The sequence below is a fragment of the Neoarius graeffei genome, chromosome 8, assembly GCF_027579695.1.
Source record: "Neoarius graeffei isolate fNeoGra1 chromosome 8, fNeoGra1.pri, whole genome shotgun sequence".
Classification (NCBI taxonomy): Eukaryota; Metazoa; Chordata; class Actinopteri; order Siluriformes; family Ariidae; genus Neoarius; species Neoarius graeffei.
This window is the reverse complement of record NC_083576.1, coordinates 72320929-72338705: the sequence shown is the minus strand read 5'-3', so window position 1 is coordinate 72338705 and position 17777 is coordinate 72320929. Positions and strand designations below refer to the sequence as shown.

Sequence of the window (17777 nt, the reverse complement as noted above, 5' to 3'; positions counted from 1 at the left end):
ATCCAGTTATAGTTATATTTACCGCGAGTTGGCCTAGTGGTTAGCGTGTTTGCCTCTCGATCGGGAGATCACCAGTTCTACTCATGAGCGGGTCATACCAAACACCATCATAAAAATGGTACCTGCTGCCGTCTGGCAAGGCACGCTGCAATACAGATGCGAGTGGGGAGTCAAACTCTCGTGGTTACCAGAGGACTAGCCCCCCCACTATAACCCTAGCTATGTAATAGGCGAGAGGCCGAGGGCTACGGAAATGGAGATCGGCGCCGTCCTGTGCACCACATGGCGTGGTAAGGACTTTGTTTTTTTTGGATAGTTATATTTAATGTTGTGGAGCATCTACAGAGCAAGTGAGCTTCTGTTTTTAATTGTACTATATAGTAACGTTAAGCAGTGCCCTCCCCCCCAAAGTTAAAAAGCCAAAAAAAAAAAAAACTCAGCTTATCCTGTTAGGAAGAAGTCGTCTGTGCTGAAGACTGTTTTCTCATCTCCTCTAGCCGCTTTATCCTGTTCTACAGGGTCGCAGGCAAGCTGGAGCCTATCCCAGCTGACTACGGGTGAAAGGCGGGGTACACCCTGGACAAGTCGCCAGGTCATCACAGGGCTGACACATAGACACAGACAACCATTCACACTCACATTCACACCTACGGTCAATTTAGAGTCACCAGTTAACCTAACCTGCATGTCTTTGGACTGTGGGGGAAACCGGAGCACCCGGAGGAAACCCACGCGGACACGGGGAGAACATGCAAACTCCGCACAGAAAGGCCCTCGTCAGCCATGGGGCTCGAACCCGGACCTTCTTGCTGTGAGGCGACAGCGCTAACTACTACACCACCATGCTGCCTGCTGAAGACTGTTTAGTGTCTGAAAATGTAATGTTAATATAAATTAATTAACGTCAGTTATTTTAGTCTCCATTGATGTAAAGTGCTACTGGTATTTGAAAGGCTCTGGTTTTAGAAATACCCGATGCATTCCCAAAGGATTCCTCGTACAGATCTCATCTCCAGACACTACTTGAACTATAATTCGTCTTGTAGACATGTAGCCAAACACAATGTAAAATAATGATGCAGAGTCCAGTCGTGTAAAGTGAACAGTTGAAGGTCTTGCTCAGGAGACCAGCAGTGGTTCTTGTTAATGCATTTTCACTGGGTTCTAACTCTAAAAACATCTAAAATTGGGGGTTTGGTTATGTTAATGTTTAAGCAAGCCAGATTATTTTACATGACCACCAATGAGAAGGTGCACACACCATGTGTTTAAAGATTTTGTGTCTTTCATCTTGCTGCTTATCTTCTCCATGACATTGTTTTTGTGCTGTGTGTAAATCATGAATGATTTGTTCTCAAAGCCAGAAGTAAAACGTAAAATCATCCAGGCTTGTTATTTTTAGTCTATGTATCAGGAAACCTTGACATTTTGTTATGTAATGGTTCAGCTCTCTGCCAGATTTTAACCCTCTGTTGCATTTTGGACACTGTTGCACTTCAGATTATAATTGTACCAAGAGTGGAAACTTGTCTCGACTGCACATACCTCTGGTTAAAATGAAATGGTTAGTTTTAATGGAGTAATATGAACTGAACATGACTGATATGTGATGTTACATTGCATTTAACTGGAAAGAATTTTGTTTACACAGGATCTCTGATCCAGCGAAGATGGACTAAATGTCCTACTTAGATTGATTGTGTTTTGGCATTGATGTAGGTACATCTAATATCTATCATGAACATTTTATTATCCGTTCTGTAAATAAAATGAATATTAGCCTTTCTTCTAGGAAATATTTGGTTTCTGTGATTTGTTGAAATCAACAGTTTATTAATGTTTCTGTAAACATCTGGAACGACAGAGAGAAGAGGATTAGTTAGTTTTTCATTGTTACAGGCTTTGAGCTTCGTTTAAGACATGGGTGGGAATTTGATGCTCTCCAGACTTTGTCTTTGCTGTAATCAAGTGCTAACATTGACATTCCAGGCAGGACAGTTGGATTAATGTGTAAATGCTTATCTTCAGTTCTGTTTCATGTGCACTCTTTGGATAGTATGAGAAGATTTTAAAACCATGAGTTAAATTAAAAGTAAAATGGTTGCTCAAGGTATGATTTCGGTTTGACTTGGTACATCTTTTCATGTTGAACATAATCCAGATTTGCTGTGCTGAACAATTTACGACGACAGTGTTGCCCTTGAGATTGATCGTTTTCTGCAATACCTCGTGTGTATATATATATATATATCATCTCATCTCATCTCTAGCCGCTTTATCCTTCTACAGGGTCGCAGGCAAGCTGGAGCCTATCCCAGCTGACTACGGGCGAAAGGCGGGGTACACCCTGGACAAGTCGCCAGGTCATCACAGGGCTGACACATAGACACAGACAACCATTCACACTCACATTCACACCTACGGTCAATTTAGAGTCACCAGTTAACCTAACCTGCATGTCTTTGGACTGTGGGGGAAACCAGAGCACCCGGAGGAAACCCACGCGGACACGGGGAGAACATGCAAACTCCGCACAGAAAGACCCTCGCCGGCCACGGGGCTCGAACCCGGACCTTCTTGCTGTGAGGCGACAGCACTAACCACTACACCACCGTGCCGCCCATATATATACATATATATATATATATATGTATGTATACACACCAGAGGTGGACAAAGTATCCAACCAACTTCATTACTGAAGTCAAAGTACAGATCCCACTGGTCAAATGTTACTCCGATACAAGTGAAAGTTGTCCAGCCAATTTTTTAACTTAAGTTAAAGTACTGAAATACTTATTTTTAAAAATACTTAAGCATTAAAAGTACATTTTCTGTCAACACATCATTGTATTATTGCCACAACGCTTACAAAACCTAATGCTGTAACCAAAGACAGAAATGTGAATTCACAAAATGAACGCGTGCTGTGCCATCATGGTGGTTTAACATTAAGCTAGCTAGTCAGTGACGCGCCACCTGACATGCTAGCAAACTCTTCAAACTCGAAATCATATTGAGGAGCTAACGCTACTAGAAAAGAAAGATTTCTACATTCTGTATATTTGGCAAGATTATGCTAAAACATATTTCTGAAAGGACTTCAGATAAGTTAACTAGCTATGTGTAAACATTAGCTGTGGACAAGGCGATGGCAACTTGGCGGGAAAATCCATAGAAAGTCATTTGACTAACCAGGCTGCATAGCTATTGCAACGTCATCGCTAGCTCTAAAAGCACAGACAACTTCACTGTGAGCTTTCTCTTGGAATAAAACATTTATATACCTCAATATGCTTCTGCAGGTTGGACGGCGAGTTTTTCTAGGCCGTGATGTGGTTCGTTTTCAGCAAAATGAAACGAATCTTCAATCCTTTCAGAAAACTGAACCATGGATTCTAGGTATGGCCATGGGTGCGTGCGTTCCCCAGAAGAACCGCCTCCTTCCGTTCTGCCATCAACTGATCGTGTTAAATAATGCTGCGGAGAAATCATTGATCTTGATTTTATACAGTCTATGGACGTGACGTGACCCTAGTGATTACTGATAGGCTGTCTCAGTGTCACCTGTGAAAAAACCAATCAAGTTTAAGAAAAGAAAAAACATCCACTTTCAAATCTGCTTCATAGTAACGAGTAACGAGGACCTTGATAGAAATGTAGTGGAGTAAAAAGTACGATATTTGCTTTTCAAATGTAGTGAAGTTAGTCATAAGTTTCCAAAAAATAATACTCAAGTAAAGTACAGATACTCAAAAAGTGTACTTAAGTACAGAACTCAAGTAAATGTACTTTGTTACTGTCCACCAGACTGATATATACACATACAGTTGAGGTCAGAAGTTTACATACCCTCTCCATCACTGTTTCTCAAGCTGATGTCCTAAAATATCACGTTTCATTAGTGTTTCTCAAATCGTCGATGTGACTCCAAAAGCAAAGTTCTGAGTAGCGCAGATGAGTTGTTTTCTATATTGAATAAAGTCCTATGTAAATTCAGATAGTAGCCTATTATTTGAATTTGTCTGATATTAAGCAGGCCAACAGTTTTGCGACACTGCCTATAGCTATGTCAGTTTAGGTTACACTTTCATATCAGCATCACCTCTGAACGTGGAGGGAATGTGCAGTGCGGAGAAACTATGAGTAATCAAATTAGACTTAGTATCAAACTATCAAAAAGATAAATGGATCGGTGGCTGAAGACCAGGTCAGTCAAAAGAAAAGCACAAGAAACATCTCACACGAGCAAGGACAAAGTGCAAAGACATGATGATTCTTTGTTTGAGAAAACAAAGCAGCACAACCGGATCAATGTGGTCTCCAATATGAGATTAAAACTGTCCAGTTTGGAGCCAGACATTGCTTCACTGATGTATCACAATTGAGGTTTTTCACCCACGTGACCAAGTCATGTGATGCTGCCATTTTGGACGTCACGGCTCGAATCAGTTTGAATGCGAGGAAGGCGACAAACGATAAACATAAAAGAAAAAGGAGCGAGATGCAGAAAACACCTTCACTATCCAGCGACGTAGGGCATTTACAGGGCGAGCAGAGGGAGAGGTATTTGCAAAAATTGAGGTTAGCAGGCTTAGAGAACGACGTTTACCTGCTTCCACCAGGATTGTTCACTGACGTACGGAAGTACACGAAGCCCTCGTCTTTACCTGACTTCGGCCCACATGATCTGTATACCTATGTCGTTAAAAACCCATCGCCATACACAGGTATTGATCTGAAAGCGTACAAGAGTTTGGATGCCTACAAATATTTTGTGTCAGGCTGGGTAACATGCCTACATCAGCGGGTCGTCCCTGGAGCCGGTGGTCGCCATCTTATTACAGCTAAGGTTTGTTCACATTTTCATTTACTTTCGGTCCTCAGGATAAACAAAATGTTATTAAATGTCATTGAAATAACTTCTTAGTCTGTTGAGACATGGCCCGTTATAAATTTGCTGTTACCAGGCAATGACCAAGAACTGTATTATTAGGGTCGGTGTCTGTGTTGTAGCAGTGTACTAGCAGCTAGCTGTTAGCACTAGCTAATGTCAACAACAGTAGCTAGTATGTTACTGTAGCAATGTTTACGTTCAGTCATTTGGATGACTGTTAAAACCTTTCAGTCTCAAGTTTTTCCTTTACTGTATTTACTAGTTTACTGTAATTATGATCCGGCAGCTATTTACACCGGATCCAGTGTAAATAGCTGCCGGAGCCGACATCCGAGCTTGCCGGAGCGCGCGCTTGGGCAGGCTGGGAGCTAGCGCGCTCGGGCAGTCTGGGAGCTAGCGTGCTCGGGCAGGCTGGGAGCTAGCGTGCTCGGGCAGGCTGGGACGTCGGCTCCGGCAGCTATTTACACTGGATCCGGTGTAAATAGCTGCCGGATCATAATTACAGTAAACTAGTAAATACAGTAAAGGAAAAACTTGAGACTGAAATCTTTTAACAGTCATCCAAATGACTGAACGTAAACATTGCTACAGTAACATACTAGCTACTGTTGTTGACATTAGCTAGCTTGACCTTCAAAATGGCGGACACCGGGGCGTCACGTGACCCTGTGACGTCAGGTGAAAAACCTCAATAAGCAGCACCATTCTTCCCATGAAGAGAAGGACGACAATGAGTGAGTTGGCGATACCATTTGTGAAAATATAATTTCATTAGTGTGTAATTCGTAATATACTGTTGAAGTAGGCTCATTGTTTTTTGTTCAGGATATTTAGGGGGTTAGGTGGTCTTCGGATTTATTTATTTATTTATTTATTTATGAATAAAGTGGTCCTTGGTCTGAAAAAGTCCGAGAAACACTGCTCTACATAGACATGAATGTCATGGCATTATTGGGTTTTTATTTACTTCTTTGACCTGTTCTTTTTCTCGGGCAGAATGATTGTACAACATACATTTTAATAGAAACAAATCACTGCCAGAGAGAAGCTACCAACTGTAGTCAGTTATGATCACAAACAGGAAATGAAGAAGCCTTGGACTTGGCAAGTTAGAAGACATCTTGGAATTTTCAGCACAACTGATAATGCAAGATGTATATGTTTGACCCTGTATGTATAATAGTAATTTATTCTATCCATATTCACTGGTTTATGAGCAATCACACACCTTGAATGGCTACTCTACTACGAGGCTATCAGCTCATATGCTGTGAGTAGAGAAAAACAAAATGGCGGAGCGTGTTGCTGAACCCACCGAGGACGAAATAAAAACTCTACTCGAAAACAAAAATACAAAAAAGCAAAAAAAAAACATGGAATAAAAGTATTTGATGGTAAGAATGTATCTTTTTTTAATTTTTCAAGAATTATTATTATCATCACATTTTTCAGGGCGGCACGGTGGTGTAGTGGTTAGCACTGTCGCCTCACAGCAAGAAGGTCCGGGTTCGAGCCCCGTGGCCGGCGAGGACCTTTCTGTGCGGAGTTTGCATGTTCTCCCCGTGTCTGCGTGGGTTTCCTCCGGGTGCTCCGGTTTCCCCCACAGTCCAAAGACATGCAGGTTAGGTTAACTGGTGACTCTAAATTGACCGTAGGTGTGAATGTGAGTGTGAATGGTTGTCTGTGTCTATGTGTCAGCCCTGTGATGACCTGGCGACTTGTCCAGGGTGTACCCCGCCTTTCGCCCGTAGTCAGCTGGGATAGGCTCCAGCTTGCCTGTGACCCTGTAGAACAGGATAAAGCGGCTAGAGATAATGAGGTGAGATCACATTTTTTACAAATTGCTCCTGTCATTTCGCCAGTTTGTTTACTGTACATTCTTCATCTTTAAGCATTAAAATTTGTTGAATTCTTTTTAGACTGGTTCAGAAGCTCAAAGAAGTTTGAAAATTACACGACTGAAATGTTCAAGGAAGAATTAAATAAATGTCTAAAGCTATTCTATACCTCGGCATGACAACAAGATGGCACTTTCTACAAAAAAACCAACACCACCACTGAAATCAGTTCGTGCCGCCATTGATAGGTTTTTAAGAGCTCCGCCTAAGTGGAAATGATTTTGTCAGATGTTTTGTATGAAGTTTTTATTTATCGAATTTGCAAAAAATAAAATTATCTGTTTCTCAAAATCCAGTGAATGTGGATAGAATAAAACAGTTATTCCACTCAATCTCGTCGTACATATCTATCAGCTCATGTACGACGAGATTTCGTGGAATAATTGTTAAATATATTGTGCCCTCCACGATTATTGGCACCTCTTGTAAAGATTATTTTTAAAAAGATCAGAAAAAATCCACCTTTTGCTGAAGTAGTTTCATCTCACTCCGAAAAAATTAGAAAACTCCAACCTTTAATTGAAAAATGTATTCAGACAAAAATAAATCGCTCATCAAGAAATAATTATTTTCTACAAAAACGCACATGGGCGGCACATGGGCGGCACGGTGGTGTAGTGGTTAGCGCTGTCGCCTCACAGCAAGAAGGTCCTGGGTTCGAGCCCCGGGGCCGGCGAGGGCCTTTCTGTGTGGAGTTTGCATGTTCTCCCCGTGTCCGCGTGGGTTTCCTCCGGGTGCTCCGGTTTCCCCCACAGTCCAAAGACATGCAGCTTAGGTTAACTGGTGACTCTAAATTGACCGTAGGTGTGAATGTGAGTGTGAATGGTTGTCTGTGTCTATGTGTCAGCCCTGTGATGACCTGGCGACTTGTCCAGGGTGCCTTTCGCCCGTAGTCAGCTGGGATAGGCTCCAGCTTGCCTGCGACCCTGTAGAAGGATAAAGCGGCTTGAGATAATGAGATAATGATGAGATGAAAAACGCACATAAACTATGTTGGGGAAAATGTTGCACACACCCTCTCAAACCGGTTTAACGTGCATGACAGTATATCAGTGAACTCCAGTTGCTTCTTCTCCAGTCACCAGGTCTAATAGAGAACCTTCGGGATGCAGTGGAACGTCAGATTTATGGCCTAAATGTGTCAAAACTATGTGATACCATCACGTTTACCTGGGCGGGAATGTCTCAGGAGTGTTTCTGTCTCCTTTAAAAATCTTTGCAATTAAAAATCTGGATTTTACCCAGTATTAAGAAAAATGTGAGGCTACATCAGAAGAGTCCTGTTCAGGATAACAGAAACATACTATGGCTTATTATTGGTATGTTGAATTTTTTTTTAATTTGAATTGACTTTGTTGTACATTTTACCATCCCTGATGTAGTCATAGAAACCTTGAATGTTTGCAGGTATTTATAAAAATGTGTTTAATTCATTACATAATTACCAGTTCGCTGTGGTCCAGTGGTTAGCTTAGTAGAAATATGAGTGCAGAAACTGAGTAAAAACCATAAAATGTAAATATAGAGCTGGTATACACTGTGATGGAGCAAAATCATCATACAGTATTAAACATAATGTAGTAATTGTATGAATTATTGTATATAAACAGCATGAGTTCATTCATACAACACTGTTCATGCTCTTCAACAGATTCTTGTATTTTTAAGCATTGTCTTAAAAAATGATAAGCTTTTTTGTCCATACAGTGGAATATATATATATTAGACACACACTCACTCACCAGTCACTTTAATAGGAACTTGTTCTTGATTCTAAGATTCCTGTTCTTGGCTGTAGGAGTGGAACCCAATGTGCTCTTCTGCTGTTGCATGCTGAGATGCTTTTCTGCTCACCACGGTTCTGAGAGTTGCTTTGAGTTACTATATCCTTCCTGGCAGCTCGAACCAACCTCTCTTATCAACAAGGCGTTTATTTCCACCCACAGAACTGTCCCTCGCTCAATGTTTTTTGTTTTTCGCACCATTCTGTGTAAACTCTAGAGACTGTTGTGTGTGAAAACCCCAGTAGATCAGCAGTTTCTGAAATACTCAAACCCGTCCATCTGGCTCAAACCAACACCCACGCCACAGTGAAAGAAAGTCAAACTTTGAGATCACAGTTTTTTCCATTCTGATGTTTGAAATGAACATTAACCGAAGCTCTTGATTTGGATCTGCATGACTTGATGAATCATGCTGCTGTCAAGGGATCGGCTGATTAGAGAACTGCATAAAACAGCAGGCGGATGGGTGTGTGTGTGTGTGTGAATAGCTATGTATTAAAAGCAAAACGGTGAAATGTGTTCAGTTTTATACTGGTAAAAACATTAGGATCATCCAGCTCTGTGTCCTGTATGGTTATATTTTTCACCCTCCATTAAACATTAGTGCATATAAAAACCCTTTTATTCCCACATTCCACAGCATGTAATTATTCCAAATAGAAGGAAGGTTTTGTTGTAAAGTAAAACCACTTCATCGTTTAGATAAGATTTCCCTTTGAACACGGTCCAGTTTCTATCTTGTTCACCCAAGCACCTCACCTTTACTGTCTTGTGCTTTACTCCTGGCTTCCATCCTTTTACTTCACCAAAGATCATTTTAAAAATAAGGACTTTGTATAAGTCACCTTCATAAATATTTATTCTGAGTCCGACCTGCCTCTCTGCATCATAGAGTGTAAATGGACCAAATTGTTAACCAGAAATAAACATGTCTTAACACTAGCAAAGTCCTAATGTCCTGGGACTATACTGACTCGGGTAGTATTATAATTGCGCATAACAGTTCGCTAAAAGGGAAAAGGGATTTTCCCCAGAACTTGTCCAAGCAGATTTAGTGTATGTACAACTTCTTTCTCAAAGTGGCAGCTAAACAGCTGTCCTTGGAATTTTCTCTATCAACAACAACTAGTCCATCAGAAACCCTGTCCTGGGTCTGATCATCATTCTAACAGTCTTAAAAGATTGTCGGTCATGGGTTAGGTAGGATTCAGTGGTAATATTATGCCAGGTGCCCCAGAAGATGCCGTTTCGCACTCCTCTATATTTTGTCTGATAATACTTCCCGTTCAGGTTTGCAGCGAAGCATGCATCAAACCACCATCCAGAGCTGTAGTAGGTTCCACAGTTTCCTGATGCATACTGATCATTGTCCCTATCTGGGGTGGTGAAGTTCTTTTGGTTGTGGTTGAACTTCTTGCTGTACTGCATAGCATTTCCAGCTGTGCCTGAATATCCGTCTATCGTCAGCCTGTAGAATTGGCTTTCGTTAGCCACATGAAAGTGGTCGTACTGGGCATATTCCTTCGTTCCATCTAGATCCTCAAGTTCAATGCGTAGTACCATGGCTTTTGTTGTTGTCAGCCAATGGATCTTGTCATTACCTAGCCAGAACTCACCCGATAAATTACCGAAACCCTTCTTATAGTCGTTCCAGGTACGATTGAAGCTGATGCTTCCATCGAAGCGATGCTGAATTAATGTCCAACCTCCACCAGAGGACTTCATGTCACAGAAGACAGGGAAAGTCCTGTTGTCTGATGCAGTTGGTGTCACATTGTAGATGCCACTTGTTGGGTTTCTCAAGATGAAGTCAGAACAGTCTCGGGGGGGGTTATCTGTGAGCAGTGAAAACTCTGTTTAATTTAATAATTTTAGTTACTGAAATTAAATTATGCTCTTACAGTTGATTATTGATACGTAAGGAATAAAACACAGTGGGGTGTGCTGGTATAGGAAAGTAATCCACAATTGGGTGGTGTGATAAGGCCAAAAAGAAAGACACATTTTACCATTAGTTGTGGTAGTAATTTGACCATAAAATGCAGTTTTCCCCCCAAAATCAGCATATCCCAAAGTGTTTTTCAACAATTAAATTTTTATTAATGATTGAAGGACACATCATGCTTTTTAGCTGTTTATAGTTACATTTAATGTTGTGGAATGGTCCACATGATTAGTTATCACTTATGCTATAGCAGCTATAAACACTGTTCTTTCACCTGCTTCTCTTTTTTTTCTCTTTTGAAATTAATAAGACAAAAAAAAAACACAGCTTGTCTTGTTACTGAAAAAACAACAGCACAAAAGATATCCTGAAGACTTCCCTGTGACAGAAAACCTACTGACTATTACAAAGACATTGGTGCTCGTTTACCAGGCTGTCAAGGGGTTAGGGCTAGCATACCTCCAGAGTCTGATCCACCCCTACATGCCAGCCAGATCCCTACGCTACGCTACTACTGGTCGCCTGGTCCTTCCTCCTGTCTGTTCCTGCCCAGCCCACTCAAGACTGCTATTTGTCCTGGTTCCCTGTTGGTGGAATGACCTTTCCATTGAGGTAAGAACTGCCGACTTCCTGACCACCTTCAAGCACAGACTGAAGGTTCACCTCTTCCCTGCCTACCATGTAACTGCGTTTCGGTCTAGACCAACGCATGCTCTGTACTGTCTAGCCTGGAGTTAGCCATTTGAGTTCTCGCTTTAGTTGTACTTTGTATGGTTGATTTGTTTCCTTGGCTGTTGGAGTATTGATACTTCAGCAGAATAATATACTATTTGTCACTTGTTCAGTTGGCACTAGAACTTTCTTGTCTAGAAGTTTAGCACTTCGTGTACCTGACTTTTGCTCTCATTGTACGTCGCTCTGGATAAGAGCGTCTGCTCAATGCCATAGAATGGAATAGACTGTAATAATGTAAAAAGCACTGAGAATGAAGACTCATAAATCTGTTAATTATTAGGTTTAGATTATGTAGATCGCCTGTCATACAACTCCAAGCTTTCTGTATAGAAATGATAACATATTAGAATGATTGTATTAATATAAACCTGTGATTTGCCTTTTAGCTGGCACTACTGTCCATAATTAAAAATTAATATTAATAATGAGGTTAATAAACCAGTGATGGTTCTCAGACCATCTCAGATTGGGGGCCAGGTTTTGATCAGATGCTTAGCTTTTGGACTTTTATGGAAGGAATCGTCTGTGTCAGAGCTTTATAACGTTCAGTAAGTTTTCCACCGTGGAAAGTTTTCAGGATAAAATGATTATGCTATTTCAGATTCCTCACTTAGGGTCCAACCATGTTTGTAACAGGAGCAATGACCCCTACTTAGAGATGCCACTGGTCCCGTAGCACATCCTGATGCATCTATGTTCTTCAGAGAACAGGAAGTTGGACGAAAGAAAGGCACATGTGCATAAAAAAACATGGTAGCATTCCTTTTACATTGTTTAATGTTCCCCATTTGTAACTTGTTAATATTGGTCTAAATTACTCTAAACTTTGTAATGAGTCCCAGACAAATGACAAACTATAGTACTGATCTCCTTTGTGTTTCCCAAAAGCAAAACATCTGTGGTTCAGGGTGAAATGTGACATCTACTTATTATCATCCATTAGTCCTTACAATGAAAAACAGACCAAATCCTTGCAGTTAATTTAAATTTTAAGCAAGGTCTCAGACCAACAGTAGGGCTGGAGAGCAGCTGTTGATGGTTAGGTTTATATTATATAATTTCCTGTTATCTACCCTGACTGTATTCACCTTAATGTTTTAGTTGCAGAGATACAGATGTCCCCAGATGAACTCCCCCAGTCCACAGATGTAATTAATCAAAAAAGCTCTGACATTCTCAAGCACTGCAGGCTTTGGGTGCAATGAGGAAGCATAAATCATTTTGCCATTGTCCTGTAAATATTTTTGAGCTCCAGCTTTCAGTGATTATCAGTTTTATTATGTCATTGTGTAGTACTATGAAGCTAATCTACTACAATAGATACCATCTAGCATGTGCATGTTTCAGGATATTTCGATGCCTTTGATGCAAAATCACTCAAAGACCGACAAAGAGCAACACATTCCTTACCTCTTTTGTTGTCTGATGATTCACGGCTGTTGAGCGCTGACTGAAGAGTTGGACCGAGATCACATGGACCATGACAGTTGCTGAGCAGCTGCTTCTCTAAAGCTTGTCTATCGTCCATGTTGCTAATAGTGAGTGGTTTCTTGTTATCTTCATTGTTGGTGTGCCCAGCTGGGATTTTGTGTAAGGTTGCCCCAGTCATTCTGTTGACAGCAACTGGGTTAAAGTTCCCATTATTGTAATCTATTGGATGTCCTCCATTATTGCGCTCTACTGAGTCATCAGATCCTATTGGAGTTTTGCTATATCTATGATCTTTGAAAGGAGCATTGTCTGAGGCTGGGGTTACCCAATTTGCCTCTGTACTAGCCTCAAGCTTGTCTATAACAACAGGGTTTGAGTCTTTTGCTCTGTTTTCATTTGTGCTTTCTTTAGACATGGTTGACACCTTTGAGACTGTACTGGCCTTGACTTTGTCCATAATGATAGCCATTGAGCCAGTTGTTCTGTTTTGAATGCTGTCCAAAGAGCTGGGTTGAAAATCTGTCACCACATTGGACTCTTGACCATTGCTTGCATTCTGCAACTTTTTGTTTCCAGTGTCACTATGAGACCTTTTGGGCTCCATTTCCTGGCTGGAGTTTTTGAGTCTGTGATGAACATTCTGATTTGACACTTTTGCTCCAGAAGTGGTTTTGGCTTGTTTGGCATGATCTTGATCCATGAAATGTGGTGGTGTTATAGTAGGCGTAAACTGAGACATTTTGCTATATTTGTCCTTAAACTCTGTTTTTATCGTGTATGGGGTGGCTGCAGTAGTTGGATAGTTTAACTCATTCTTCTCACTGCTTACCACAACTAGAGGCATCTTTCCACCAATATTTTGAATTCTTCCTACTCTAAGGGGTTTCTTATGGTTTTCCTGGTTGGAATCTACACCGCTAGTTTTGACTTTGGTTTGTCCTGTTCTTCTACCAGTGCCTTTTGTCTCTGCCACAACAGGAGGTTGTGAGTCCCTTCCAATATTATTTACTGTGTCCAAGACCAGATCCTGTCCTGAACTACTACCAGGTTTTGCAAGTCTTGGTTTGATCACAGTAATTTCAGAGGTACTTTCCGTTTGGTGATTAATTATTTTGTGCAATACTTCAACGGTAGGGGCAGTTTTTGCTCTTTTTAATTGAGCTTGATCCACAATATCCTGTGTTGCCAAAGTAGGCATGACTGATTGACTCGTGTCATAGGCTGTGCTATTTAGCTCATTATTAGGGCTGGATACAGTTTTAGAATCAACATGTGTTGTTTCTTTGCTCATTGTATAATCAATCACTCCACTTTTGTTTGCTGTCCCTCCTGGGCCAGATGCTTCAGTTTCATTTACTGGATTTCCTCGTAAAATATATGGCTTTTTTTGCAAAACATACGGTTTTTTATGGCTACGATCCTTATATAGACTTAGTCCAGAGGTTGGGCTGGTTCTTTCTGGTTGGTTTTTGATTTCTTGCTGCTTCGCTAACTTCCTAGAAACAAGTCCAGTGGGCGGGTGCCTGCCGCTTGTAATCGCATCACTTCTCAATGATGTAGTTTTGTTGCTCATTAGTGCCTTTTTTCTTTTCGTGTCTATACTCATGGGGTTAATCTGTCCATTCCTTGGTTGTGTCATGTTAAGTTTTGATTTTGGCAGAAACCGTCTTTTGGGTAGGTCATCATTACTATTCAGACTGGGATTCGTATCACTTACATCAAGTCTGGAATCAGATACAGGTGATTCTGATGTCTCTCGTTGGCTTCCAGTATCAGTTGTGTTATGTCGCTTTGGATACATTCCAGCCTTCCTTTCAGAAATTGTACCAGGTTTCAATCGTTTTTTGGAGTCCATTGCTTGTGGATTTATTTGATCAGCTGCAGCATGATCTCTGTCTGAGATGGGCGTTTTTGGTGTTTCTAGATGACTGGCTATCTCAACCTTGTTAACTGGAGTTGACACCACTGTGGCATTTTCAGAGTTACTGTATACTATTTGTGGATTTACATTCACTGTAGCATCAGCTCTGCCTTTGACTGTTAATTGTGGCATTTCTAGTGGACCGTTTGTCTCAACTTTGTTAAGTGGGTTTGAATCTTTTTCAGCTTTCCTCTCCTTATTAATCATAGGTTTGAATGGGTTTTTAAAGGTACCATCCAGTGTTCCTGGATATGCTTGATTTACTTCATCTGTATCGGTTCTGTCTGAGATGGGTGAGTTTGGCGTTTGGCGTCGACTGACTGTCTCAGATGTATTAAATGGATGTGAATCCATTCCAGTGTTACTCTTTACATCTCTGCCATGTGTGAAAGGGTTTTGAGAGTTCAGTGATAGTGGATTAATTAGATCTAGATCAGCTGTGTAATTAGCTCTATCTGAAATGGATGATCTTGAATTCATTTGTTCAGTAACTGTAGCAATGACTGGGTTTGGATCCTTTACAGCATCACTCTCTGACTCTGTACCAGTTCTGAACTGGTTTTTACCATCTAGTATTTGTAGATCTGTTGGACTTGCATCAGCAATGCCATCAGTTATGCCAGAAATGGGTGATCTTGATGTCTGTTCTTCACTGATTGTCTCAACGTTATTTACTGGATTTGAACCCACTCTAGCATCAGTCCCTGAATCTGTGCTAGCTTCGAGCTGGTTTTTACTTTGTACTATTTGTGGATTTGTTGGACTTGCATCAACCGTGCCATCAGTACTGCCTGAGATTGTTGATCTTGAATTCTTTAGTCTGTTGATTGGATTTAAATTCATTCCAATATTGCTCTCTTTGCTAGATTTTACTGCAGTTTGAGAGTTACTGCTCTGTTTGTTCGGATTCATTAGATCCATATCACCTGTGGCATCAGGTCTGCCTGAGATGGGTGATCTTGAATTCTTCAGTCCATTGATTGTATCGACATTATCAACTGGGTTTGAATCCATTACAGCATCCCTCTCTGAATCTGTTCCAGTAGTGAATTGGTTTTTACTGTCTAGTATTTGTGGATTTGTTGGATGTACATCAACTATGCCATCAGTTATGCCAGAAATGGGTGATCTTGACGTCTCATGTCCATGTACTGTCTCAGTTTTGTTAACAGGATTTGAATCCATTCCAGTGTTAAGCTCTGCATTTTTGCTAGATTTTGATGAGGTTTGAGAGTTACTGCTCTCTCTTTTTGGACTTATTAGATCGACATCAGCTGTGGCATTAGTTCTGTCTGAGATGGGTGATCTTGATTTCTTTAGTCCACTGACTGTCTCAGCTGGGTTTGAATTAATTCCAGCGCCACTCTCTGAATCTGGGGCAGTGGCTAATTGTCTTTTACTGTCTAGTGTTTGTGGATTTGTTGGACTTACATCAACTGTGCCATAAGTTGTGCCAGAAATGGGTGATCTTGACGCCACCTGTCCACTTCCTGTCTCTGCTGTGTTAAATTTTGATTTGATTCCAGTGTCCATCTTTGCATCTGTATCAGATTTAAATGCATTTTTAGATTTAATTTCCAGTGTTTGTGGATTTATTTGACTTACGTTCACTGAGGCATTAGCGCTACCTGTGATGGGTGACGTTAACTTCTTTTGTCCTCTAATTGTGTCATCTGTGTTAAGTGATCTTGAATTCACTTCAGCATCCCTCTCTGAATATCCTCCAGGTTTTAATGGTTTCGGCTTGGTAAAGCTATCACCGTGATTATTCTTTTCCTTTTTTCCCTTGTTTTTCAAAGTTGGCTGTTGTATTACACTGATGCTACCTTCTTTAGCAACATTGCCATTGTTAGTGTCTTCAGTAATACTGGATCTTGATTCTTTTAATCCAGTGTCAACAGCTTCTTCTTTTTTATCCTCTTTGTCCTGTTGTTTTCTGGTGAGTTGTTTCATGTTTGGTTCAAGTTCTCTGTTGTTTTGAGCATCAGTGCCAGTCATTAGTCGTTTTTTCCCCAGTACTTTATCATCTTTTGGTGTTTGCAGTTGCGTTGTTTCTACAACATCATCATCACCCTCTGTAACGACAGTAACCACAGGGTATCCGATCTTACCCAAACTTACCCTTTTCTGATTTTTTTGCAAAGGGTTAGATCCTTTTGGCCGTTGCTTGGTCTCAGCCCTTGGTTTAGTGGTACGTGGGTTTACATTCCTCTCCTGATTAGTATTTCTTTGTTTTCCGAAAACTGTTGGTTTTACATCCTTTGTATTGCTGCTGACGATCATAGTGTCTTCCAGTGCAGATCTTGGAGTAGTCACTTGAACTGTACTCTCCCTCTCGGCTATGTCTTGCTCTCTCTCTTTGGTATTGAGAGCACCCCTAAAAGCTTGAATCCTTTCTCCATCCTCCCCTTCATCATCTTTCCGTACGTTCCAGTCCATTCCCTGCCTCTCCTTACACACACGACAGTCCTCTTTGAGCTTGTTCACCATCTGTGTCAGGCTTTGTAGTTCTCTGGCCATCTTCTCCAACTCCCTGAAGGGCTTGGGAAGCTGAACAGTAAGAGGAGGAAGAGTGATACGATAAGGGCATGTACTTTCCCCATCCTTGCACTGCCCTAGAGGTTTTAACCTCACCCATGAAGCGCTGTTCTCAGATGCATCCAGGCAGCTCTGAGATGCCACTAAGGTTAGCAGGCTGCCCCATACAGAAAGCATAGACAGCCACATTGTGTCCTGTTCGTTAGGTGGATCTGTTGGATCTGCTCAAAAGTATGAGAGGGAGAGAGGAGTAAAGGAGCACCACCCTTTCTGAAAGCTGTTTGCACTCAGAGAGAGAGAGACAGTGACGTGGATGAACAGAGGGTCTCTGGAAAGGAATTTGCCCCTCAGTCCTCAGTTGTGACAAAGTAATAATTAATCTTTTTATGATCATGCGCTGCTGTGGATTACTCATAGAATACAGCGGAAAGTGAACATTTTTCCAATTTATTTACAAAAACATAAATTTTCAAAATTTAAAATACTTGGTATATCCAGCAACAAGACAACAATCCAAAACATGACCTTCGGATTGGCCAAACAACTATGTTACAACAACTTTGTCAGGAAAATGGCAAAAACCCCAAGTGACAGGGTCCAAAAATTGTTGAAATGATCCAAATGAGGA

The 17777-nt window shown here is 41.0% G+C and overlaps 1 protein-coding gene across 2 annotated transcripts; it reads right to left on the bottom strand.

Moving 5' to 3' along the window:
- Window positions 1–7471: 7471 nt before the first annotated feature.
- fgl2b (fibrinogen-like 2b) lies at window positions 7472–17348 on the bottom strand. 2 transcript variants are annotated; one of them, XM_060928199.1, is made up of 3 exons: window positions 16240–17348; window positions 12670–16152; window positions 7472–10414 (listed from the first exon to the last, which is right to left on the bottom strand). In XM_060928199.1, the coding sequence occupies exons 1-3, from the start codon at window positions 17336–17338 to the stop codon at window positions 9705–9707; spliced, it is 5292 nt and encodes a 1763-aa protein (XP_060784182.1). In that variant the 5' UTR covers window positions 17339–17348; the 3' UTR covers window positions 7472–9704. The 2 variants fall into 2 exon arrangements, with proteins under 2 accessions (XP_060784182.1, XP_060784181.1); XM_060928198.1 differs by having other exon boundaries at window positions 12670–17348.
- Between the last annotated feature and the right edge of the window lie 429 nt (window positions 17349–17777).